General features: G+C 34.8%; 1 protein-coding gene across 5 annotated transcripts in view; it reads right to left on the minus strand.

Moving 5' to 3' along the window:
- Positions 1–765: 765 nt before the first annotated feature.
- Positions 766–23453, minus strand: part of Lnpk (lunapark, ER junction formation factor) — a 58627-nt gene continuing 35939 nt past the window's right edge. For 4 of the 5 annotated variants that reach the window (XM_021155620.2, XM_021155619.2, XM_029472767.1 and 1 more), the window contains exons 9-13: positions 17792–17989; positions 12328–12433; positions 10958–11028; positions 10083–10253; positions 766–2697 (exon numbers count right to left, since the gene is read on the minus strand). In XM_021155620.2, the coding sequence (XP_021011279.1) occupies positions 2459–2697; positions 10083–10253; positions 10958–11028; positions 12328–12433; positions 17792–17989 (785 nt within the window). In that variant the 3' untranslated portion in view covers positions 766–2458. Of the gene's footprint in view, positions 2698–8545; positions 8629–10082; positions 10254–10957; positions 11029–12327; positions 12434–17791; positions 17990–23453 lie in introns of all 5 variants that reach the window. The other variant, XM_021155622.2, reaches the window with a different exon arrangement.

Here is a 23453-nt window from a genome sequence, read left to right on the forward strand (position 1 = left end):
AAGCTGAGCATTTGTGAACAGGGAAGTTCTCCCTCATTTACACTAATCTTAATAATCAGAAAAGTGGAGTCTCATTCACTTCAGACATTGTCTACTATATCAGAATAATATCTTCTGTTTTAAAATACACCAACAATTACCCACCTGTTGTGTTAATTTTACTAAGCTCCTTTTAAGATTTGGATTTTTATTTTTAACTACGTATATCTGTGGGGAAGAGAGTGCACATTAGGCTAGTGTCCTAGGAGGCCAGGGAGAAGCCATCAAATCTGCTGGATCTAGAGCTACAGGAGGGAGCAAGCCACCCAAGCTGGGAGCTGAAAAGCACACTCTGGCATTCTGTAAGAGCAGTTCCCTAGCTCCCCCTTTATATTCCTTTTGGGGGATGTCTTTATAATATCTTCTTGGTTTCATCATTCGATCCCATTTCTCTGAGGTACTCATTTTTGAGCAGTGCACATCAGACGTTTTTAACAAGACTTAATGTGGTGCTAACACACACATACACACACACCTTGTAAAATTTACAAACAAAAAAAGGTTATATGAAGCTGGAAAAATGGCGTAGTGACTAAGCCAAGTTTGATGCCTAGCACCCACGTGGCAGCTCACAGCCATCTGTAACTATCATTTCAAATGACCCAGGCATCTGGCCTCCACAGATACCTGTCAAGACACGCTGGACACAGACATTTATGCAAGTCAAACATTTATACTCATAAAATAAAAATAAACACATCTTTTTATAAAAAGATTACATTCTAGTTTCAGTTCTCCATTTCTTTAATCTATCATTGACACGTGCATATGACATTAATGCAGAAAATTTCTGTTCAGAACAACTAAATTGAATGCTCATAGTTTTCTTTAATTTCATTATCTACCAAAGAAAGGATCTATGGTCCTTCCATATTTCACAAGGGTTTCAATAATACCAATAAATTCTACCATGTAACCTAATACCTATTAATTATCTAGCAAGAAAGCTAGGCACATCATATAACTTATTTTTAACTTCCCAGTACCTATGGAAAACATATTATTCTTTTCATTTTACAGATTAAATAAATGCAGAGAGGTTAGGTGAAATGCCCACGATTGCAAAGCTGACATTCAAGTCCAGTTCCACATGCTTCAATTACAGGCACTACACTAAAATGCCTCAGAATATTAACAAACTGGGTTCTTTTATATATGTCAGATGAGGTATTAATCATAAATATAAACTTTTAAATGATAATAAGTATATTAAACATTTGATAGCTAAAGGATTAGCCAGAAACACTATTGTAACATGTCTCCCCTAAGATGTAAATTCACTTCAGTTGTTTCAACATAAGACACATAAAAGGAAACTAGAACAAATTATCATATTGTGTTTAAGAATAACTAGTATACATCAAAAATCTTCCCACCATCTGATGCTTGGTATACATACTCAGTCTAGTGAGTTTCATTAAATTTAACTGCCTTATTTTTAAAAATGCATTTATTTGTCTCTCAAAGTTAAAAACTACCTATGCCATAATAGGTTTCAAAATCAGAAAAAATTTAACTTCTGATTAGAAACACTAAACCTCTTATGTCTCTGATTTTTGAAAGTCTAAATGAAAAGAAAAACATCATAATTTGCTATATAGTTATCATACAGTGAGTTCTCTCTACCAAGGTATTTTTCAGATAGCCAAGTCATCCATCAACACATTATGTGAGGAAGTCTAGATATTTAACAAAGAAAAATGCTGCCAGGTCATCTTTATTTTCCTTAACAAAACACACACACACACACAAAAACCATTTATATATCATCATTATATTACAAATATAAATAATACCAAGAATTCAAGTACAGTCAAGTGCAGATGTATTTCCTATTACTATGTAAACATTAACTATATACATCATGTGCCTTTGGCCCAGTTGTAAAATAAAAAACATCAAAAGAAATACTGCACTTGACTGTTTAGTTGCATTCTTACTGAGAATTCGTACCAATGCGTATGTAATTAAGGTTACAGCTTTCAGCATTACTTGGTGTAAACACCTAAACAGATATTTCCTTCCCACTGGCAAATATCTCCAAAGTTAAAATTTAATGATGAAGTATTCAAAATCTTAATTATGTTTCAACCCTTAAACACTATGGAAGAAATTATTCCTAGCCAAATTTGTTCCTATGTCAAAATGGGTATTATTTACAAGTTATACATGTAAAAAACAAAAATGTTTTTTTAACTTTAGAATGCACAGCTATGCCTCTGCATATTAACTGATACCACGTGCTTTTACTGTCAATACCTAGTGGTAGTACTGGATACACTGAACTTGCTGGGCAATCTGAATATGAATAATATTAAGCGTATATCTAGAAGGCAAATTTTTCTTGAGTACCACAAAAAAAGCAGTAGCTAACATCAACAAGGCTACAAATATCCAGGAAGGCACATGGAAGTATTTACTACTTTGTCACCAAAGATTCTTCACTTGGTTCAAGATTAGGAACAGAATCAGCTCTGAGAACAGGTGACTTGGCTTCCTTTGTTGAGGTTTCCTCGTTCTCAGTCTCTTCTTGGTTCTCTGCTGGCTCCTCTGGACCAGATGTTTTTTCAATCACTTGGCTTGTCTGCTCTGTAGCTGGTATTTTGTCATCTCTCTGCTCAGTACTATTGTCAAGAACATCTTGTTCTTCTAAAGAGTCTGAAAAGAGAAAAAGACATAGGACTTCAGGGATATCTAAATGTCAAAACTGCTAAATAAGACAAGCCAAAGATAAACATACAAACATACTAAGAAGCGACAGAATGGTCTAACATTACCTTTTAATTTTCACTCTATGGCATAGCACTTAGAGAATTAGTATAACTGAATAACTGAAGGAAATAAACCCATGCTTTAATAATTTCATACACAATGAGTTTGACCTGTGTGCCTGGGGCACTTCTTGATTGATGTGAGGTCCCCACTCACTGTGGACAGTGCCACCTTTGCTCAAGTGAATTTGGGCTGTATAAAAAAAGCAAGTTGAGCAAGTCATGGGAAGCAAGCCAGTAAGCAGCACTCCTCGGTGGCCTCTACTTCAGTTCCTGCCTCCAACCTCTTGCCTTGAGTTCCTGACCCAGCTTCCCTCAATGATGGACTGTGACCAGCTGTAAGATGAAACAAACCCTTTCTTCCAGGGTTTGCGTGTTTTATCACAGCAATAGAGGAACCTAACTAGAACAACAAGAAAGAGTCTAAAAAACAAAACAAGCATACAATCACCCAGGTTACTGAACAGAAAATCATTTTTCTTACACCTAAGCAAAACTGTAAGCAATGTATAAATGTATGCTTTTGTGTATATGCATATATGGACTAATAGATATGTATGCACGTATGTAGTGTGTATGTGTAATCTTATATACATCTCTATTATTCAGGGAAGGAAGAAGTGAAGACCCACATTTTCTATTTGTATGTCTTAAGGGCTCCTTATTTAAACTTAGGACTTGGATGAGGCCGCACCCTTAGTGTATAAGACAAAGAGAGGCTTTCTTCCTTCTTCTGTAAACAGAAAGTCGTGTTCTTAGTCCCTCCTGAAAACCTACTCCCTCTAAATTCTATTTCTGAGTTTTAACTTAAATCACTTAATAATCTAATAACAGATTTACTAATTAAACTTTAATTCTTTATATTTTAAAAAATGAGACAGAAGGGAATGATAAAAGCAGAGATGCTTTGAGTCTCATAATTTCCAAGTCAAAAATAAAAATTTAGCTTTAAAGTATTTTTTTCATAGTAAATCTAATATTCTTGCTAGCAGAAAAATAATTAAAGCACATGAGCTTATCAAGGGCACAATTTCCTCATAATTCCTCAAATTTTCCATAATTTCCTTTATGGATAAACTATAAGTGCTACTGATACAAACAAAACAAAGCAAAGCCTGGGGAAGGCCAGCCTGCTTAAGAAAAGAGTCTAGTTAAATGCCTGTGACATGGCCAAAATTTCACAAAGTAAATAGTTTTGCAAAGAAACTATGCACATTATGCACAGAGTGTACAGAAGTATTAGAAACCCATGGCTTTGGCATACTAGCTTAATAAACACAAATACTGCTTTTGTCAGAACTTATAAAATCTTCTAGAAGTACTATCTCCTTACACAGGTATCCTGGACCCCCATCTACAGGGTTAGTTACAACTACTTTCTTCTTTTACAGAATAAAAGCCTGAGATTTCAGCTAGGGGCAGCTACATAATGATGTCTTACTGTATGACAACCCAAATAGCTGATCACAAAAAGCAGTGTGCAGTGGTCATAAATCATATGGTGACACACGAGCATAGGAACCCTACCTTGTTATAATACAGAACCTAAATGCCATTGCTGCACTACTTGAAATCACAACCAAAACCCAAAGAAGAAAAGTATTAAGTCACTCAAGTTTCGTTAAATGAGCAGGACAGAGAGGAAAAGAGAAAGGACAAATGAAACTGTGAATATATACAAACCATTGCTGCTATAAAAGCCAACAAGTTCTTCTGCGGGAATCTTAGGAACTGCCAACCATTTGTAATACAAGTAAGTCTCATAGAACTTATTCACAGAATTTTAAGAGTCATGATTTTCCACAACTCTTCTGGCTTAAAGCAATACTTACTTGGCAAGAACTTTGCAATTTGCTTAGTAAAGCCTTCTGAAACCAACCTATTAAGTCATATAAAATAGAAAAAACAAAACAAAACAAAACCTAATAACATAGGACACAACTCAAAAACACCAAGTTTAAGTGAGCATAGGCACAAACCACTGGCCAGATTCTAAGAGAATGACACAATAGCAAAGAGGTCATGGTTCAAAGTTTATTATATTAAACTGTATTAACTTCAAAACTTTACAAAGTCAAGAACAATTTTTAAATTCTAGGTTTGTATAAAAAAGCAAATACAAAAAAATGGAATCACACTACTAAAAATTTCAAACATCTATAATACATAAATTCGAAGAAACAGTATATCTCAATTATTAGAAAACATGACATTTTCCTATATTTCTGACATGACAGTCAAAATTATATTTCAGAAAATATATAGAAAAGTAAACACTTAATAAAACAATGACTAGGGCTTGAAAATAACTGATGTGCCTATTTATTTACATGGACTTTTCTTCCCTTGGGTTGATCTGTAGAAATCTGTAGATTGTTATCTTGATGGGAACAACACACACACACACATACAAACACACACACACTGGCACGTGACATGCCTATGACACAATCATAGGATTTTATGTTTACAGGAAACCATACAAACAAGTTCTAAATGATCAAGTACATAGTATTAACAGATCTGTAACAATTTCACATCTAAAGATTAGAGCATTATAACGAGACCATTTATTAACCATGTACTACCCCAAAATACTTATTTCAATTTAAAATAGTTTTGAAATATAAAATACGCTTTAAAATATGTTAGTATTTGACCAGAAGATACCAAAAGACTAAGACTCAAAATAGTAACCTCAATGACCTAATTATATATGCAAGAAAAATAATTCAAATCAGGTTTACCTTCTATAATACAAAAACAAACAACAAACAGAATACCAATAACGTGATAAAACAAAAACAATACAACACTCTGTTTCATTACCCACTCCTATCCACTAACTTCCACTCCAATATTACTAAGAGAACAGTGTTTTTCCACCAAATAATAGCAATCGGTAACTGGCTATTCAGACTAAGCCTCAGCTCAGCTAGACAATTGAAACTCAAAAATGAATGTAACTATAATAAATAGTATTGCTTCACCTATAAACACACACATGCAAAAATATATAAGATCTTTACCTAAGTTTTAGATTTTTATCCTAGCTCCTAAAAAAAATTACAATTTCAGTCTTCAAGTTCATAGGTTGTAAAGATGACATTTTTCACAAAATTTGTCAATATATTTATGGAACAAAGGCATGAATTTTACCTCAATTCATAACAATGACTCAGTTAATTATCCCACTAAATGATAACCAGTTTTTAAATATACATTAGTTTATACACATATACACATACTAAAATTCAAAACACAGAGTACTATTTAGCTATTTAGCATTGGTTAAAAATTCAATTAAACAAAGAGTTTCATTTAATGTCAATGAAATGATCCCTAATGATATTCTGTTATAGAATCAGTGTCTAGCCCAATCGTCATCAGAGAAGCTTCCTCCAGCATCTGATCAGAACAGATTCAGAGACCCACAGCCAAACATTAGGCAAGGCTTGGGGTAACACTACAGAAGATGGGAGAGGGGCCCAGACTACCAGGAGAACATGGCCCACAGAATCAACTAAGCAGGGCTCAAAAGAGTTCACAGACTGAAGCAGTAACCACAGAGCTTGTATGTGTCTGTGTGCAAGGCCCTCTGCTTACATGCTGTGGTTGTTTAGCTTGGGGATCTTGTTGGACTCCTAACAATGAGAGTGAGGGTGTCTCTGACTCTTTTGTCTGCTCATGAGACCTTTTTTCCTGGATGGGTTGCCTCATCCAGCTTTGATATGAAGGTATATACCTAGTCTTACTACAACTTGCTATGCTATGTTCAATCATTATCATTGTGAGGCCTGCTCTTTTCTAAAGGGAATCAGAGGAGGAGGAGCAGTGGGTGTGGGGAGAACTGAGGTGCTGAGGGACTGGGAGGTTGTGGTCATGATATACTATATGAGAGAAGAATAAATTAAAACAAAAAGGTTCATTGCAAAGCAATGAATAACCTAAAACTAAACAACATCTGAAAATGTTTAAAAAATGAGTCAAAAATAAAATTATATCTGTCTAAAACAAACTACAACAATATACTATTCAGAAAGTCCAACATAAAGATTGAAGCTTTGGTGAGGAGGCACATATAAACAGGAGCCAATGAAATCTTCATTATCAAATAGTACAATTTTCTAGAGCATAAGATAAATACTGAAAACAGAATTCTTATTCATCCAATATAACCTAATAGTAACAGTATTTTGCATATAAGAAAAAAATAGATATCAGATTACCAGGCAAATATTATACTAGCCTACTTAACAATTTCTGCCAATCCTGAATAGATGTCATGAATTTTCATATTATCCTATGGATATAAGCTATTTTTAACTAAAGCAATTACATGAGCTCCAAACAAACACAACTGAGAAATGGAAACAATATGGTTTCAAACATAGCAAAAAAGAATCACTAAACTTATGCAAGAATGCAGACCTCCTTGCTCTGATTACAGCTATGAATAGAATGCTATTCATTTGAATAGCACAGTATTTTGGAAAGCATTTTATTTATCATCATTATTAATAGTGTGGGGAAGTGCACGTGACATAGCATGCCTGTAAAAGCCAGAGGCCAACACTGTGGAGCCTCTTTCTGCCTTTCTGTAGACTCAAGGGATTCACACTCAGGCTAACCAACTTTCATGACAAGTACTTTTACTCACTGGGTCATCTTGCTGACCCCAGTTTTGAGGGGGAGGGAAAAAAAAATCAATCAACAATTTTAATGTCAGTTAGCAGTTAATTTTTATGTATTTATGAATTATGTATTATATATTATCATTTAATCATAAAAGGAAATAAAGAATTTAAAAGAAAGCAAGTCCTTTTGGTATGCCATACCTAGTACAGTTTTAGATAAAGTAATTAATTTCCCTAATTTCTTGTGTTTCTGTTATCTGTTATCAAAGTATCTGGATGTACAATTCTAGAATTTAAAAAAAAATTCAAGGATTAACAGTATTTCTTCTAAATCTCTGGTAAAAACTTGTTAAGATTCCACATGCTGCTCTAAAATGTGATTCAGAAATTTTAAAAACCTTATCCTAAATACAAATTCTTCTATCAGAAGCCAGACCAAACGTAACTGCAAAGTCACGTGGCATAGACTGGAAAGAGAAAGTCTTAGTTCTAGATTGTTTATATAAATGTTTGCTGATATCTGTTGAAAGAAAATTTCAGAAGGAAGTTATCTTTTCAGAGTATTTGTAAATCCAATAACATAATCTGTACAGTTTCTGCTATCAAAAAGCTATTGCAGTATGTTTAAAGATACAAAATGAAAACAGAATTGTCTGTCCAGTTCTCAATCTTCTACAACACTGATGAGTTTAGAGATAAAAATTTTAATCTCCCAGCTACATTGGCTATGAGCACAAAATAGATGACTGAAAATACACTGCCTTATTTAATAGCTCAATTTAACTACATGATGCACCACCAGTGTGAAAATAAATGCAGCTCCCTTGTTCATCAGAAATACTCGGCATCATTTACTATAGGATCCAGCTTTAGACGGATACTGGATCACAGTGTAATAGGAGACTTGGAGAAAAGTTTCTGTCTTCTGAAGAACCAAAAAGAAAAAAGATGGCCAGCCACTCTGATGAATCCAAAGAGAAGTATGAAAAAATTACTACTGTAAAAACGTCTTTAATGAAACAGAATCACTGCTTCAGCTTTCAGTACTGTGGAGTCATCAGACCCTGCTTCAAGTTTGTCTTCACCTATTAACATTACCTTACTGGGGTTCACTTTGAGCCAGTTAGACTTCACTCCGGAGATTTCAGATAGAAAATGAGACATCTGAGGTATTGTTCCTCCTAGATTAGATAAGAAGGAAAGGTATAGCTGTATGTTGTTTGCTAACTATCCATCTTGATCTTAGTAGAAGAAATAAAAAATAGGACCCATTATCAAGATTTATATTTTGTTGGCTTTTTTTTTTTCCTTTTTGAAAAAAAAATCAAACCAAAAATACTATTGGTTTTTAAGCATTAACTTTAGCTTTCATAAGCAAGGTTACTCATGGAACGGACTTCAGTTTTTCCTCTAGGCATCTTCAGTATAAAATCCTTTATTCTCAATTCCAAGAGGCCGCAATGCCAAGGCAGATGGTTTGCATGTGTCAGCATGCAGCTCAGAGCATGACTTAAGCAAAAGAGAAAGGTTGACACTGTTTGGAGTTGATGTTGCAGACTTCCAGATGAAGATGCACTCACTCAGCGATGGAAGTACACAGGCTCAGTCACAGCTGTCTGTATTCACGTTCACATGGATACTTGTTAGTAAGCCAAAAGCCAAGCCCAATTCCACACATATTTCAGGGTCATTCTTCATGGTTAAAAAATAAAAACAACTTGAATCTCATACTAACCTTGTGATATCTATTTATTGTTTACATAATCCAGATAAAGCAATTAAATGCTTTTATGAAAATAGATCAAACATATGTAAATAATAATTGCTACTAAATTTGTCAGTTTCCAGTCTGTTTTTATACACTAGGTAGAGCACCAAAATATTATGGTCTACTTCATAATTTTAGCCATTTTCATAATTTAGAACTGAGTAACAAAAAAAAAAATGAGTGAATATTAGTAATAATAAACAGTTGGAAGTTTTCTACTTCACCTTGTCCATTTTTTTCATGAAACTTCCTTAAGAATTCTTAAGATAGAGTTGCAAAATGAATTCTAAAATACAAGTTCTGAAATATCTTACTTCTACACAACAAAGTGACTCCTTTGTCATAGGCAATGTTATGGTCCTGGGCCTCTAATAATAAAATGTCCAAATGAAGCTAAGTATTATTAACCAAGTTTTCCAAAACATGCAAAGATGACTTTCCAACTCCTGAGTTACCTGCTTTCTGGTCATTTCTCACAAATGGCGTGGTAGACACACATGGATTCTACCCACACATATTCTAAATATTTTGTCCTTACAACAATTGCTTCAAAATGCTTGCGTTAGATACATCAAAATTATTCCAGAAAAGCATCACTAGCCAAGTCTCTCAAACTATACAAGAGTTCATTCCAATGGCAATGCTTAACCAACTGGTGCTAAACACTGCTGATCATAATATGATCTGCATTTGAAAACTGAAACACATCATAGCAACCACAGAAGAAGCCATCATAGCAATAGCTGACATGTGTGCATGCTTAAGAATCTGATACATGAATTCATTGTCATCTTTAATAAATACTGTGCTTATATTATTAGGCTACACACATTATCAAAACAAACACTTTAGTTAACATATTTATACCTTCAATGAGCTGGCTTTCTGCTGAGGGCACACTTTCTAGTAGCATGGGACCAGTTGAACTTGAGCCTTCCACTGCCTGCCTCTTCTCAAAACTAAACTCTGGAAGCCGTGGAGCTTGAGGTCTCGTTTTTCTTGCAGGATTCAAGAAAAAACAGTAGGCACATCGAAAAGCTGCATAGAATTTTTTTTTTTAAGAGAAAAAAAAAAAAATCAACCAAATTTCAAAAATTTATCAGACAACTCACAAGATTACTTTTATAAATAGCCAGACTCAAGTTAAAATTTTTAACATGAATTGGTTACCTTATTATATATAATAAGTATTCAAATCAACATTAATTTTAAAGCATATTGCATAATTACTATGAGAATGTAAATATTGATTTTAAAGTAGAAAGGCTATAAAAAGTTAAATAGTAGTATAATAGCAAAATTATATAATTATTTAAGTAATTGACAGAACTTGCATTTCTAATCAATAAAATAACTGTATATTTTGAAATCCAGAATCTTGTTCAAGAAGATGTAGTATGTTAAATTTCTGAAGCAAAATTTATCATGTGATCATTTAATAACAGCTGCATGTGAAAATAATTGATGACCTCAACTGTAAATGCTAATGCTTAGATCCCACCCCCATAATTAATTCAGACTCCCTGTAGATAGTACAACATCTGAGAATAGCTGGCCTAGAGGCTGTGCATTATAAGAAAGAACTTGAGTTATCTTTTCTGCTTTGTTTTAGTATTAAATAAGGAGACAATGTACCTGGCCAATATGTACAGGCAGTACCTAAAATAAAGTGACATTACATGGGATGGACAAGAATGATACATTTCAGAGTAAAATGTTTAAACCTATCCATAAATCCTTACCAATATATTCAAATTCTTCCTTCAAAGCCATGCCATTGTGAGAAAAACACTGCTGACATATGAGGGCGTACCTACACCACAGGGAAAATAAGACTCCAGTTACGGATAGAGCTCACCAGAGAAGCCACTCGGCTGTGCTATAATAAAGGAATGTTACCAAATCATTAACAACCAGTATGGAAGGGAATTTAAGAGTTGGGAGGTGCTTGCTTAGCATGTGCAAGATCCTGAGTTCTTTCCAAGCACCTAATAAATACTTAAAAATAAAATAAACACAGGGCATAAAGCATAAAGTACACACACAAAAATAGGTGTATATATGCATGTATACATATAGACGTCTGTCTACCATTTATAGATGATATTAAAAATAAACTAAGGAACAGCTGAATATATCCTAAGTTCACAGAAACAAGTTTAGTCCGAGGACTAGAGAAATGCTCAGCAGTTAAGATCATAGCATGCGCTGCTCTTCCAGAGGACTTGAGTTTGAGTCCCAGCACCCACACCAAGCACCTCACCACCACCTGTACCACAGCTCCACTGGATTCATGCCTCTGGCTGCTGCACTCACATACATACAATATAAAATATTTTAAAAAAAGAAAGTTTTAAGTTCAGAAACAGTTTTCTCAATGATTTATTCCTGGGGATAGTGGCTTCCAAATTTGTGATTAGATAAGAATGGAAATAATGGGGCCTTCTTAGAGATTTATAACAAATGTTTCAAAAAATTTTTAAAAAGCCCTAAAGAATCTTACAGAAAATACATTTAACTCTGTATAATTGGGGCCAATAGTAAATTTTTATACAATATGGTTCCTATGTGTTTCTCATTTATTGGTAACACGTAAGTATTGGTCTCATTTTCTGTTCTCTAATCAGAACTTAAGAGATTCTTGGCTTAATAAGATCATTCATTCTGTTTTGAATATACAACTCATATAAACATTAAACTATAGTCCCTTTATGAAACTGATACCAGCTAGTAAAGTTGTCAAATATGTTCTCATGAATTTTTTTGAAAGTCTAGATAATGACAAATGCTCTGCACACTCCCAGAATTATGGTAAGGAACAAATAATATAATAATCTGAGAAACATTTGAAAAATAGCAAGAGCTAAATAATGCAAATCGTCTTCATTATTATTGGAAGAATTTCCATCACTACCAACAACAGTGATTCATATAAAAATTTACTTTATATAATAATTTGAACAAATAATTCAATTTCTCTAATATGATAGCAGAATTAAAACATACAAATACAAACCAAACATCACACACACGCACACACACACACACACACACACACACATCCATTGGCCAATGTTTTCTCATATTCCTTTAACTACTAGCGTAGCATTACCTGTTCTGTGGACCATCACCAACTAAGTATTCAACAATTCTATCCAGAGCACCTCGTTCTCGGGGTAGAATGGGTCTTGCTAAAGGTGGACCTGGAGGATGAAGGCCTAGCAAATAAATAAAAACACATGAAACTTGTATATAGAAGATACACAAGATTTAATTCAACTTCCAAAGTGGTCTAAGATTGTTAGAACATTTAAAAGATTTTAACAAAGCAATAATACACTTATAAATCACTTATAATACACTTTAAAATTCACTTATAAATCTCTGTACAATATTAAATATTCATTAAACCTACCATACTATAAAAATCTACTACATATGAACTACACCAAGACAACCAACATGATTCATTAGGATATGAAACTATGTTGGGTTCTGTACTAACTAAATTTTAAAATAGCCTACTCCTAAAAGCCTATGATACGAATTTGAAGACTTCCACTTGGGACTCAGAGAAACAGATCAGGTTCATCTTCCCAAAAGACTATGAGAAATATATGAAGTGTATGAAGAATTAACAACATGTGTGTCAGGCAATATAGGTTAAATTTCACTTACAAACTAAAAACCAAGAGAAGCCTTTGCAACTGTTCCAGTCTTTTCTTTTTTGTTTTGTTTTGCTTTGGGTGTTTTTTTCCCTACATTAATTTCACATTTATTTATTTTACATCTCAATTGCTGCCCCCCCGCCTTTTCTTAAAATTTGTAAGCAGAGGTAGGAGTCTAAACCCAGAGGAGCTGTAGCTGTCCCTAGAGTTGAGAAGATAGCACCGGAATTCTGGGGAAGACAATGAAGCTCAAATTCACAAGGCAGTGACAGAGGAGGTTGACATGAAGGAAAGAAAAGGAGAAACCCCTACAGAGGGACTATCAAACACTCAGTAGATTACAGACGGGCTCATGCATCTGAGGAAACTATCTGAGAAGAGAAAATTGTCTTTCAAAAAAATTAAGGGAAACAGTATTCACAGAATGATTGCCTATTTCCAAGAGTTAAAGAAGAAAAGCTTGAAGAGGAGGAGGAGGAAGAGGAAGAAGAAGAGGAGGAAGAGGAAGAGGAGGGGGAGGAAGAAGAGAAATATACCAGTAAAATATGCAATGTCTGGCATTCAAAAAATACTAGCCATGTAAACAAACAAAAATACTACAGTAAGAAAAAAATAAAAATTGTTTCAGATATGACTGAATTGGCAGGCAAAAGTCCTAAAACACTTATTATATCTAACTTCACACGTTTGAGAATCTAGTGAAAAGACTAGGTATGCTAAGTAAAGACATGGAGAAAAAGTTAAAATATCAAAACTAAATTTCAACCATGAATGCAACAGTATGTAGGGTTAAAAAAAAATCAACAGATGGGATAAACAAGCATTTAGACATTATTAAATATGTAATATAATATATTATTAATAATTACTAATTTAATTATATATATTTGTGTACTTGAAGATATAGCAATAGAAACCATATAAATTAAAATAGAAAAAGACCAAAAATTAAGGGGGCAGAGGAGAGCAGTAAGTTGTAGAATAATATCACATATTCAAATAAACAGTTATCTAAAGAAAAATATATACACAATTAAGAAATACATATTTTTCCAAATTTGAAAGTTTTAAAACCACTTAGCAAAGAATCTTAACAAATCCCAAACACAAGACATAATTTTGCACCCCACTCTCCCAAAATGAGCAAACTGCTTAAAAGAAGGCCAAAAGGTGCATTATAGAGGAAAGGAAATAAGAATGACAGCCAACTTTCATCAGGTGCAAACTAAAATGAAACTTATCATTGACATTTTGAAAATGAAAGCTGTCAGACTAGAATATATATCCAGCATAAATGTCTCTTTTAAATGAAGGCAAAGCAAAATGAGGTCTTTTCTCAGATGTTCAAAACACAAAAATGTATCATTGGTTAAACAACTGTATGGGAATGATTTTTAGAAGTCCTTAAGACAAAAGAAAGTGACAATAGATTAAAAATATAAAAGACTTGGGCTGCAGCAGATCTTGGTGTCTGTTAACTCCTATTAGCATTGGTGGTTCCTGCAGAGGCACTGATTTGTTTACAAGGTCCCACACGAAGGCTCACAACCATCTCTAACTCCAGGCTCATAGTATCTAATGCCTCCCTTCTGTCCTCGTGGGAGCTAGGTGCATAAATGTATACGGCAGAGCTTGGGGTGAGCACATTTGATGCCAGCACTTGGGAGGCAGAAGCATGGTTGACTATGGCTTACATAACAAGTTCCAAGCCAGTCAAATTTACATAGTGAGACTGTATAACTGATTAAAGAAAAAATTATAGGGAGATTTATAATATGTATAGAAATAAAATGTAAAAATAAAAGCAAAAAGGAAATGAAAAGTAGCAGACTAAGTGTAAAAAGTGAAAAGTATAAAATATCCCCAGCAATATCTGAAACCCCAATAAACTTTTTAAAAAAATAATGCTAAATAAATAACATCAAGGCCAAGAGAAGAAAAATATAATATTGTCAGATCTTTAAAACTGTATGCGAGATGGCATCATATCAGTTGAACAACTCTGACTACAGAGATTTACTTAACTTCGGTACAACCACTAAAATCACATGTCGAAAAGTGTTAGAAACAATATGGCAGTAAAAAAAGGTTAAATGTAGTCAAAAAATTTCAGTTCAAAGGGACAGAGAAAATGAGGGACAGGATAGCACACACATAGGACCAATGAGTTTACTTCATAGGGAACATTTAAACTCAAACTCACACATAATCATTGCATCAAATTTCAGACACTCCTACGGTGAAACTGTTTGTCTGAATAAAAAAAGCAACTGTTCATTAAACGCTCTGTATAACTTTTTAAATGAAAACAGGAAAAATAAATACATTTAAGTTAAAAATTACAGAAAATATATAAATCTGCTAACACTAAGTATAAGAAACCTTGAATGACTATAAAGTTCACCATGACAAAGGCATCAACTTATCAAGAACAAGGGGCCAGCATGATGGCTCAGTAGACAGAGGTGCTTACCCTCAAGCCTGATAGCCCGAATTCAATCTCTGGAGCCCACATGGTAGAGAGAACCTAAGACCTCATGTTGTCCTCTAACCTCCATGCCCATGCACACACCCATGCACACCCACACATAAATGAATAGATGTGACTGTTTTTCATTAAAGAACAACATACGAAGCACTTAAGTGCATCGTACAAAACTTTCAACACAAAACAAAACTAACAAAAGTTTAATAAATTTAAGAAAAAGACAAATCTAAAATGATAGTTGACTGTTTTAACATTTTTCTATCAGTAATTTGATCTGCATAAAATTAGGAAAAAAGAAAAGACCTGAACACTCACTACTCCCAGCTTTACTTAATGGACTTTCATACCTACTCTGCCCAACAGGAATAAATAAATACATGTTTACTCAAGCAGACAGAAAGCAGTTACAAAGATATTGCGTAATGGGTCATAAAACAGGCTTCAATACATTTAATCAGTTCCAAAACAGCATCCATTTCCTGATTAAAGAAGGATGAGGATCAGCAACAGAAAACAGCTTAACACTCAACCAACACTTAGGATTAAGTTATATCTTAATAACTCAGTATGCAAAGCAAATCAAAACAGAAATTAGAAAATATTTAGCTAAGTAAAAAGTAAATAAATAAAAACTATAAAAAATATGTATACAGTTAAGAGAGGATGTAAGCAAACATTCTACCACTGAGCTACATTCCCAGTTAGATGTTAAAAGCATTTATATCAACTTGCTGGAGTATTTTAGTCTTGCACATACTAAAAATGAACATGTCCACAAAGCAATCTGGGCACATAAAAGCCTTTATTAAAGTATTTTAAGTTTTCTGCAACTTGATAATAACTTGGTTAAATAACCTGGTAATGTTAAAAATAGTATATCTTAATGCTCATGCTGTGTGGGCAACAGTAAATAAACATCAAAAGGAATTATCGTAGGAACACTGGGCATTCTTACAGTTTGGCAAATTATCAAGTACCTGCTGGTTATTAATTTTCAAGCATATGGGAGCACTGTGATAATATAAATTAAATTGATTCTCTTACAAATATGTTACAATAGAAAAATGAACTATTAATCTTCCCTATGATAAATTATTTAACTCCTTCACATTTTTTGGCAATGTACAATATAAATAGTATTTTCATAGAATCTAATTAAAAACTTGGGCAAAACATGCTTTATTTATATACACATGAAATTTAAACTCCGGCTGCTGTGCAGCCCTGTGCTATGACGGGGTCCTTACAGCTATGGAGTGCTTAAGCTGCATGTGAGTTAAAAGACTTACCCAAAGTCCTTACAGTAAACAACAAAACTCGCATTTACAACTTATAGGTATCTCAAATTAATTATTTTAAATCCATTTAACTGTCTCAATTTCACAAGATATATGACTATACTTAAATTTTGAGGTATTATTAAAATCATATTAAGTGCTGTAAAATTTTTATGCATTTCATTTGTAGTCAGTTCTTTTAATTTGTAAATCAATAGTTTCCTAGTCTTCTATAATCTCAGTTGAGTTTTTAAAGGAATACAAGAAAGAATCTACCATAAGTAACACTAGCTTTTTTAAATTTTTCATAAATCCTTTAATTATCTACCTGATTAAAGTAGTATCTGGTCTCAAATCATTATAAACTCTAGTTATGTAACAGTTAATCATGAAATACTACAGTACCTGAATTAGAATTAAACACCATAAATATAGCTTACTCTTATTTAATAATCTGACATGGGGAAATACAATAAATAATGCCACCTGCTAAAGAAGTGAGTGGATTTCCATGCCCCCAATCACACATTAAAAAAAAAAAAAAAGGAAAAAAGAAAAATACAAAGTATGTTATACCCCTGAATAAAATCTACAGCTCTATCACACTCCTGGTAGAACTGAAAGGAGCCTAATCAAAGAATACTACAGTTCCATGACTTAGAAGGAAAAGAATCTACTAGCTCTTATTTACAAAAGTAATATCAGGCACCACAATGCTTGAATATTTTCCTGAAATATGGTAATTGTCATGTTTTACTGTCTATATGAGGAATTAGCAAGGAATATAAGTACTTTCTAAAGCGTTCCCCTCTATCCCTACCATATATAAATCTGGAGCCATTCTAAGAATTGAATATAAAAAGATAATGCTACACTGTAGACTACAGAATGCTACAAAGTTTTATTGCCATTTAAACAAAGAAGCCATAACAGTTAAATGAGCTCAAGAAATAGGTTTTGGTATCACAAGGTGCCAGCTGTAAAGAGTTATAGCTAATTGAATATGGAACTCCTGCTTAATCAGATAACTGCTCTGCTATTTCCAAATGAAATGCTATTTCCATACTGTCTGAAAATGGCCCATTTTATTGGTAACCAGAGAGAACAATATAAACTGTAAATAACATTAAGTGCTCTGTTTACCCATTCCAGGAACTGAAGTAGCAGGGGATCCAAGGCGCCTGGGCAAGGCTGGAGCAACAGTCCTTTCTGGCGGTCCCCCAGGAGCTGAAGCGTCCTTCGCTGGCCCAGGAGACACTGGACCTTGTGGAGGAGGACCCTGACTAGAGCTTGATGGTGCTGGGGAAAGGTTTCTTTGAGCTGCAGTTCGCTGACGAATCTCTGAGAATAATAAGCATATTTTAGACTTAATGTCCAATATATCATATTAGCCACAACCACAAATGATGTTGGCTAAAATTTTGTGGCACCAAAAGACACTGCATTTAACCACTTATAATGGAACTCTACATAGAAAACTCTTTTTATAAACACATAATTCAACTGTATGTTTATACAACAAAACTTGATTTGTCTATCTACTAACATTTTAAAAATAAATTCAATATAATAACATCGCCACCCAGTTATGTGTCACATCTTTTTATATTAAGCCTTCCTACGATACAAAAAAGGAAACATCAGAATTAGTGAAACTTTGCTTTCAAAACTAAAAATAGTAATTTCAGTGAGGGAATGTATCATAAATATCCTGGAATAATAAAATAATCCAAGTAGTCATAAAAATGCTATTAAAAACTTGACTTCATTATTTTGCTACCCATTGCTTTTTTTAATTAGATATTTTCTTTATTTACATTTCAAATTATCCCCTTTCCTAGTTTTCCCTCCGAAAACCCCCTCCCCCCTCCCCCTGCTCACCAAACCACCCACTCCTGCTTCTTGGCCCTAGCATTCCCCTATACTGGGGCATAGAACCTTCACAGGTCCAAGGGCCTCTCCTCCCATTGATTACCGACTAGGCCATCCTCTGCTACATATGCAGCTAGAGCCATGAGTCCCACCATGTGTTTTCTTTGGTGGTTTAGTCCCTGGGAGCTCTGAGGGTACTGGCTAGTTCATATTGTTGTTCCTCTTATGGGGCTGCAAACCACTTCTCCTTGGATACTTTCTCTAGCTCTTTCATTGGGGACCCTGTGCTCAGTCCAATGTATGGCTGTGAGCATCCACTTCTGTATTTTTCAGGCACTGGCAGAGCCTCTCAGGAGACAGCTATATTAGGCTCCTGTCAGCAAGCTCTTGTTGGCATCTGCAATAGTGTCTGGGTTTGGTGGTTGTTTATGGGATGGATCCCCAGGTGGGGCAGTCTCTGGATGGTCATTCCTTCAGTCTCTGCTTCACACTTTGTCTCTGTATCTCCTTCCATGGGTATTTTGTTCCCCCTTCTAAGAAGGACTGAAGTATCCACACTTTTTGGTCTTCCTTCTTCTTGAGTTTCATGTGTTTTGCAAACTGTATCTTGGGTATTCTGAGCTTCTGGGCTAATATACACTTTCAGTGAGTGCATATCATGTGTGTTCTTTTGTGATTGGGTTACCTCACTCAGAATGATATCCTCCAGATCCATTCATTTGCCTAAGAATTTCATAAATTCGTTGTTTTTAGTAGCTGAGTAGTACTCCATTGTGTAAATGTACCACATTTTCTATATCTATTCCTCTGTTGAGGGACATCTGGGTTCTTTCCAGTTTCTTATTATAAATAAGGCTGCTATGAACATAGTGGAGCATGCGTCCTTACTATACATTGGAGCATCTTCTTTTAGCTCTATTGTTTATTTTCATATACATTTTGCCTTTTCTAAATCAATGGCATCTCTTATCTCACTTATTCACTACATAGCCTAGGCTACAAGGGGAGACCCAGAGTAAAAAAAAATAAAATAAAATAAGGGAAGAATGAGGCTATAGTTAAGTAGTGAAACATTTGCCAAGAACTTGTAAAGACCTGAATTCAATCCCTAATGCTAGAAAAAGGAAAACTAAAAGAATAATGTAAGCAGTCTTAAGTAATCTAGTTTACACAGTGATTACTTTTTTCAGGGAATGAAAAGATGGCTTAGCAACTAATATATTTGATACCCTTGCAGAGTACTTTAACTTCAACTCCACAGGCACCAGGAAGGCATGTAGCACACTTACACAAATAGAAAAAAAATAGAAAAAAACCAAAACCCTCATATACATAGAATAAAAATATTTTTAAGTTACTTATTTTATATTTAAGTATTTGGCAGTCATGTATGTAGGTCTGCTATGTGCTTGTCTGGTATCCTCATCAGATCCCCTGGAACTGGAGTTAGAAATGGTTGTGAGCTACCATGTAAGTGGTGCTGGGAACAGAGCCCAGGTCCTCTGTAAGAACAAGTGCTTCTCACTACTAGCCATCTCTTCAGACCTTAAACATTTTTTTTTTAAAGTACAGATATTAGGGATACTGGAGAGATGGCTTTCCCACAGTTTAGAGCAGTGCTGGTTCTGCCACAGGACCTGAGTTTGGTTCCCAGCACCCATGCTTACAATGGTCTGCAACTCCAGTTCCAGGGGATCTGATGCTCTCTTCTGTCCTCTCCTAGCACCAGGCATGCATGTGGCACAAGATAAACATGCAGGCAATCACTCAAATTAAATAAAATAATTAAATACAAATATTAATTTACATATTAGATACTTCTCAAGTTATTTATGAGTTTCTTGAGTGAAAATCTAGATGCAAAAAATAAAATCTGTATTGTTAATAATTCTTGATATGAATATTCTATAATAAAAATAAATAACTTATTTTTATTTTTCAAAACTGACCTAGGCATCTTCAATAGTAACTTGAATAACAACTCCCAGCATCTGGAAGCTATAGACTATTCACAGAGTTATCTCCTTAGCAACTGGAGATGAGACTGTGCAAGCATGCTTGCTGATTCTCTCATGGAAAGGGTAGCACATCTAAAGCACTATGTTACCAAGCATTATATTTATAATGCCTCTCAAGAGTCTTGGTAGATAATTGGGGTGATTTACTGATGACTCCTCCTGTCCTCTACTTTCCAAATTTAATCACCATCAAAGTACATCAACCTACCCTTGAGTTCTCTCTCTAATCCAGTGGTTCTCACCTTTCTAATGCTGTGACCCTTTAACACAGTTCCTCATTTTGCAGTAAACCCCAACCATAAAATTTATTTTCATTTTGTTACTTCATAACTGTAATTTTGCTACTGTGATGAACTGTAAATATCTGATATGTAATCTATCTAATATGTGACTCCTGTAAAAGGGATATTCACCTCCAAAGGGAGTTGAAACCCTAGGTTGAGAACCACTGCTCTAGTCTCCTCTTTATCCACATGTTACCATAACTGTTTGGTGCATGCCCTCTACTCATAGTTATACTAGATGATATCATAATTGATTTATATATCTCAGCTTTGTTCTCTGTTCTATCCAATCTCCAAGCTTAAAAAAGTTTTCTTGATTTAGATTTCATCTTACACCCATCACAATGGCTAGGAGCAATAAAATAAATCCCAGCTCAGACAAGCAAGGATATGAAGTAGGAGGAACACTTGTCCATTCACGGTGAGACTGCAAACTTGTACAGCCACTCTAAAAATCAGTGTGGCAAAGTTCCTCAGGAAGATGGGAGTTGATCTACCTCAAGTTCCAGCTATACCACTCTTGAGATATACCCAAAATACTCATTCTTCCAGAGACAGTTGTTCAACCATGTTCATTGCTCCTCTGTTCATAATAGCCAGAAGTTGGAAAAAACCTAGATGCCCCTCAACAGATGAATAAAGAAAATGTGGTGCATTTACAATATGGAATACTACTCCGCTGTTTAAAAAAAAAAAAATGAAATGATGAAATTCCCAGGTAAATGGGTAGAATTAGAAAAAAAAATTACCCTGAGTGAGGTAACCCAAGAAAGACAAAGCTATGGAATCAATTATGACCAAGCTATAATCTGCAGAACCACAGAGGTTAGGTAGAGAGTAAGGGACAAGGGGGACAGCTAGATTCCTCCTAAGAAACGTAAATAGAGTAATTATAGATGGATGGGAGACCTGGAACAGGAAGATCAAGTGGGTTGGGGGGAGAGGCGGGAGAAGGCTGGACAATGGAGGGAATATGAGGAGAGACATCTAAACTGAAGGGCCATTTGAGGTATAATATGGAAGCCTAATATAGTAGAAGGTTCCTAAAATATACAAATATATGAAGGCAATCTAAATGAATCACCAAATAATGGAAGAAACAAAGCCCCAACTGGACATCTCTTGTCACTAAATGAAGCTTCCAGTACCGGAAGCTTCTTGGCCAAATGGGTCCCATGGGAACCCCCAAACAACACAGGCTGTTGCCAACACTGTAAGTTGTTCTCTACAAACTAATGGCGAGGCCCTATTGCTGAAGACAGTACCTACATAACTCAGTGGGCGATGAACAGTCCCAGCTGGTGCCTACATAGAACCTTTACCCCTACATGCTATCACCTTTGGTACAGGAAGGTACTACACATGCTACCAAAGGAGAAATGTAAACACGAACCCAGCTTACAAACCCTTGATTTACAATGGTGTCCTGCCTGCAAGATGATAGTACAACGGTGGGCAAAGCTTAAGGAAATAATCAACCAATATCTGATTTGACTTAAGGCCCACTCCACAAGATGACACCCACATCCAACACTGTTTGGGTGACCAAGAATCTAAGACTAGATAGCACAAGGACCTGGGGAGAAACCAAATACTACTGTTCTACTAAAGAGAACACAGCAATAAAATGACTTCTAATAACATTCTGCTATATCTAGTACCTTGATCAGTCATCATCAGAAAAGCTTCCTCCTATAGCAAATGGGAACAAATACAGAAACCTAAAGCCAGCCAAGAGACTTGAAACATTCAGCCCTAACCAGGATCTGTCCATCAAATCCCTCCCCTTAGGGATCAGGGAACTCCCACAGAAGAGGAGGAGGAGGATACAGAGGCAGAAGGTATAGAGGACACTAAGCAAACAAGGCCTTCCAAATCAACAAGATGATATGAACGCACAGAAAGGAGCATATTAGCAGTCCCTCAAGGCACCAAGTTTTTATATTCTATCACCTGAAGAGTACTTCTTCACAGCTGTGATTTGTTTCTACCTTCTACTGTGGTCCTAAGTATACCAACTATTTATATGTGTGTAGTATACTCCTTTCAATGAAGAGCACTGAAGTAGGAACTACAACCTTATTCCCTCAAGACATGATAAGGTAACAGGCAAAGAGTATAAGCTTAATAAAGATCTATGAAAATGATCTATTTTCTTCCTACATTTCCATTTAAATTTTCCAACTCCCCATTACTCAACTCACATGCATAATAAATAGAATAATGCCTTCAACACCTACAACAACATTCCTAGGCCTTATAAAATTGGAACTAGAAATATAAATCAGCTCACCTGGTGTTTGCTCACTGCACTGAAACCTCAGACTAACCTTAGGAGACTCTTACCTCACTCGCCATTTGCTCTGGCACTTCAAATTACATGTGCGTTCTGTTCTGTATGATATTTATCTTAACATTTACTTTTTTCTCATGTTGATGTCTTATTTCTAGTCTGATTTGTTTTTTAAGTCAACTCTGAACAACTTACACCTTATAACTGATCAATGTCCCATTTGATAATTATTTTGAAAAATTTAAACGAAATTTAGAAATTCTAAAGAAAAAGAAGTTCCCATTAACTTTTGTCAATCAACATATTAGTGTCGCACACCTTTAATCCCAGCACTTGGG

The sequence above is a fragment of the Mus caroli genome, chromosome 2, assembly GCF_900094665.2.
Source record: "Mus caroli chromosome 2, CAROLI_EIJ_v1.1, whole genome shotgun sequence".
Lineage (NCBI taxonomy): Eukaryota > Metazoa > Chordata > Mammalia > Rodentia > Muridae > Mus > Mus caroli.